Here is a 4,945-nt window from a genome sequence, read left to right as displayed (position 1 = left end):
TCTACCCTTTATGCTGTTTTCAGCCCTTTAAAACTTTTTAGAGCAAGTTTGGTATACTGAATGTAAATTATATTAAGAATAATAATTTTAATTACTGGGAATAAATGACATTGTAATGGAATAGTTATTGCTATCCATAAGTTTGGTTGTTATATATGGAAAACTTGTAAAAAATAACGTATAAGGAAAAGTTTATATTTTTAGAAATATATTAATTTTAAACCTATTATATGCACTAAGGAATAACTATTACATCAATTTTAAAAAGAAATAGTTTTTCTTCAATTTAAAGGTAAGTTATTCTTATGTAATAATTGATCCATGTAATAAAGATGCAACCAAATGATGGAATTATGAGTACGCATTAATAACTATTTTATTATATGAATTATTACAGCATATCAAACATACATTTAGCGACTAAAATAGATATTTTGTTGGATTTATTATAGAACAAAGAAAGACAATTTATTACATTCCGAGAAGATTAAAAAGCTTTGACACTTGCCAAACTTCTTGGTCAAGAAAGGCTGCCCATAGCCTTTGCTTTCTCTCTCAAAATAAACTTTTGTATCTTTCCCGTTGAGGTTTTTGGCAAATCCTCAAAAATGACAGTCTTAAGAGTCATATAATGTGGTAAATGATCTCGACAAAACTTGATTATTTCTTGAGCACCAACACCATCATATCCTTCTTTTAACTTCACAAATGCACAAGGAGTTTGGCCCCAATGATTATCTGGTCGTGCAACCACTGCAGCCTCAAGAATTGCTGGATGACCATACAAAACTGTTTCCACCTCAACTGTGCTTATGTTTTCCCCACCAGAAATTATCACATCCTTCAACCGATCCTTTACTTCGATATAGTTGTCAGGATGTTTCACAGCTAAATCCCCACTTCGAAACCATCCACCATTGAAAGCTTCTTTTGTTGCTTCCAAATCTTTTAAGTATCCACTCATTACCGTGTTACCTCTAAACATTATCTCCCCTATAGTTTTACCATCAGCTGGTACACTTGCCATTGTGACAGGATCTTTAACCTCAACATCCTCCAATCCAACATGATGTACTCCTTGGCGAGCTTTTAATTTGTATCGTTCATTGAGAGGTAGAGAATCCCACTCAGGTTTCCATATGCAAGAAGTTTCTGGACCATATGTTTCTGTGAGGCCATAAAAGTGAGATATCCCAAAACCCAATTCTTCCATTTTGGAAAGAATTTGTGGAGGTGGGGGTGCACCCACGGTCATTACTTCCACCTTGTGAGGAAGCGGCCTTCGATCACTGATCGGCGAGTTCACAATCATGTTCAGGACAGTTGGTGCCCCTCCCATGTGTGTCACATTATGCAGAGCAATGTTGTCAAATATAGCCTTTGGAGTAACTTTTCTGAGGCATACATTGGTGCCACCCTGAGCTGCCAATCCCCAAGTGAGGTTCCACCCATTGCAATGAAAAATAGGCACAGTCCAAAGGTAAACCGGCAATGAGCCAATCCCGTGGAGAAGAACGCTTGCTAGAGAATTTAGATAGGCACCTCTATGACAATACACTACTCCTTTTGGTCTAGATGTTGTGCCAGAAGTGTAATTAATACAAATAGGATCCCATTCACTATTTGGTCGTATTATCTCAAATCCATTGTGTCCTTCTGCCAGAAGACTCTCATATTCGTGAGTTTCAGAAGCAATGTGATCAGTGGGTAATGGACCATCAGATTCAGCTATTAAGACTAGAATTGGAGGCTTTCTTTTTGTCTTTGTTAGAAGCTTGAGTGCTCCATGAGCAATATCAAGTAATTGGTAGTCTACAAATATGATCTTGGCTTCTGAATGTTCTAGTAGGACTGATAACATCGCTGAATCATGGCGTATATTAAGTTGACAGATGAGAGCTCCTGCCATTGGAACTGCAAAATGCAGCTCATGCATTGCTGGGACATTAGGGGCCAGGGTTGCAACCTGCATAAACAAATCCAGAGTTTCATCCGTGAAGTGGACTTTGTAAATCACTGGGAAGGTGCATCTTGGGAGTTTCAAATGCAAATTCCTTTATATTCTTGCTATAAAAATAGGCAATCTCAATGGCAAGCTACATCAAGTATTTGGATCAACTTGGCAATAAGCAACTTTCAATAAATTTCAAAATAGAAAAATCAAATCAAGAAACTAAATAGATTCTATTATAAAATGCTTTTTATCTTGACCATTTTTTTTTCAATGACTTTAAATCTTCAATAATAATAATAATAATAATAAAACCTATGCCATTGCAATAAAATTTACAGCAAAGTAAATAGGTTGTCCAAGGGATCCTACAAACCGACCCATTTGAGTGACCCGACTGACCTAGTCCGGGTAACTTGGTAATCATTCTTTTTTTGGTAAATAGACCAAGTAATGCTAATAGACCAAATCAATATAATTTCTTGGCAAATAAAAAATAAAATTCATTCCATACCAAAACAGATATGACATTGGAAAATGCTCATCTCAAAAAAAAAAAAAAAAAGATAGATAGATAAATAGTATAAAGTATAAACCAAATATTTAGACATAAATTCANTGATAGATAGATAAATAGTATAAAGTATAAGTACAAACCAAATATTTAGACATAAATTCAAGAAAGAATAATAATTTATAAGCATAAAATGTAACGTGTTAGGTAAACATACAACAACAACCAAACATTGGTCCCGAAATTTGTACACACTCCCTATTTCACACCCTATACACATTACCCATGTGCAGTGCCACGTACAATGGCAGCTCCAGGATATATTTCTAAGGGAGTTAACACTAGAGGAGCTAGGAATTTGTCATGGAGGGCAAGTAAAAAATAAAATAATTATTTTTTATAATTATTTTTCTTTTGTATATACTACTTCCATATTATATACAATAATCTAAAATAGTATTCTAAATACAGTTTAGTATACAATACAAGTATACATCTATATTGTACAATAGCCTAAAAAAATTATTAAAAGTTTAAAGATGGGTAAGACAACAACCATTGAATGCATAAAAAAAAAGAATTAAATAATTAATCATACATTTTTGTCAAATTAATAATAACTTATTATATTTATATGTAATATCAATTAAATAAAAATATATGATAAAGAAGAATACTAAAACACTTAGGAGTATGACTGGGAGTAAACGTGAAATTAAGAAAAAAAAATAGAAACTAATATAAGTTTTTGCTTTCAAAGAGTATGGTCTTTTAATCATACATGCGATCACTTTCTTGGAATTGAAACAAGCACAAAAAGACTTCTTGGACTTGGATTGAAGAGCACTTATCAAACTAGCTACTTAATTGGATAGAGAGAAAAACTAAGAAAACATAGAAGGAGAGAGAGATAGAGAGAATGAGGGAAGAATCATAGATGTAAATACATATATGTTGGTTGTACTGGTGGTGTAATTTTTTGCTAATAAAGGAGAAAAGTGCAGTGAGAAACTAGCTTCATTCCGTTGTCAATGCCAAAGTCTTGGAGAGATTTATTTATTTATTTAACAAATGAGAAAAAATTTGAAACATTGTTTTCTTTCTTATAAAATTAAATATTTTAAGAGTAGTGTTATTAACACAACAATTTCACAACAAAATCTAGGTGCAAGTTGTTAAAGGTAGGTAAAAAAAATTATGCTAGTTATGAGCCTAAATAAAAACCAATTACAACTTACTTTTATTGTGAAATTAATGTAAAAATATTGTGAAAGTGGCACTAAAATGATTATATTCAAGTTTATTTCAGCTGCGTTTAAAAAAAAAAAAGTTAGGGTTAGGGTGTTCAAATATTTGTTTTTAAGGGGTCAAAAAAAAAGTTTATATATAATTTTTTTTTTTGGGGGCTAGGTTAGGAGGTTCACGCCGCCTATGGCCACGTACCTTTTAAAATTGTATTTTAGTTAAAACTATGAAATCATGTTTAGATAAAAAAAAAAAAAATTAGTTTATTTGGACATGTGGCCATGTTTGTATAATTAGTGTGTAATTATCGTTCCTCAAAATTTTAGTAGTCTCTTTTTAGTTCAGGAGTCCAGTTGGTCAAAAATGTATTCCATTTTATCCAAAGTCACATAAACACGGACTCCTAAAAACAATGATCAAAAGCCGAAATCAAATCAATGAAGCATGAACAAAATCAAAAGAATCAACTCACCACATCCCCACGAGAAATTCCCAACTGGTTCAGAGCAGAAGCTATTATCAGACATCGTTCATGCATGTCCCCCCATTGCCCCCAAGTGTACTTCACAGAACCGTTCACAACCGAGGTTGTGTCTCTGTAGGCCTTTGCTGCTCGTTCCAAGAAGCTTATGGGAGTCAAAGGAACGTAATTTGTTGAGCAACGAACCAGGCCTTCCAATTCCATTGATATCTCTACGACTTTAGCTCAGAGTACGTGCTAAGAAAAGTGAGAGAATTTGCGACAACTTTGAGTGAATATTGAGAAGTTAAGCCCATTCAAGTTATAAATAAATGAGTTGGTGAAGTGGTTCATAGTTGACCGATAAACATTTAATGACAGTTAGATATATTTGCATGTGGTACAAACTCGTATTTCCCAAAGAAAAAAGTTAACGGATATCATAAAAACATTAGTTTAGAAAATATTTTTAAAAACTTTTTATGAAAAAAAAAATCAACTACTTTTTTTAAACAATTTTTTATATTTTTCCATAAAACAAGCATAAATTTTTTTCTAAAATGATCCATTAAAAAAATGCTCTAAGGGCCCCATTAACAGGACCATTTTTCAAATCAAAATCACTGTCAATCACATTTATTAACACATCCTTACGTAAAATTTTTGTTATTTGGCACTAACCACATTTATTGGTACATCAACTTATAAATTTTTTGTAATAAAATTTATAATGGTTTTTAATATTTTTCTAAAATTTATATGTTTTTTTGATAAA

At 32.4% G+C, this 4,945-nt stretch overlaps 1 protein-coding gene across 1 annotated transcript; it reads right to left on the bottom strand.

Moving 5' to 3' along the window:
- Window positions 1-520: 520 nt before the first annotated feature.
- Window positions 521-4,395, bottom strand: LOC111985728 (isovalerate--CoA ligase AAE2-like). The gene is made up of 2 exons (XM_024017384.2): window positions 4,183-4,395; window positions 521-1,966 (listed from the first exon to the last, which is right to left on the bottom strand). Exons 1-2 carry the CDS (start codon window positions 4,393-4,395, stop codon window positions 521-523), a joined length of 1,659 nt encoding a protein of 552 aa, XP_023873152.2.
- Between the last annotated feature and the right edge of the window lie 550 nt (window positions 4,396-4,945).

The sequence above is a fragment of the Quercus suber genome, unplaced genomic scaffold (assembly GCF_002906115.3).
Source record: "Quercus suber isolate HL8 unplaced genomic scaffold, Cork oak 2.0 scaffold_1306, whole genome shotgun sequence".
NCBI classification, from domain to species: Eukaryota; Viridiplantae; Streptophyta; class Magnoliopsida; order Fagales; family Fagaceae; genus Quercus; species Quercus suber.
The sequence above is the reverse complement of the archived record's forward strand: the minus strand, read 5'-3'. Positions and strand labels throughout refer to the sequence as shown.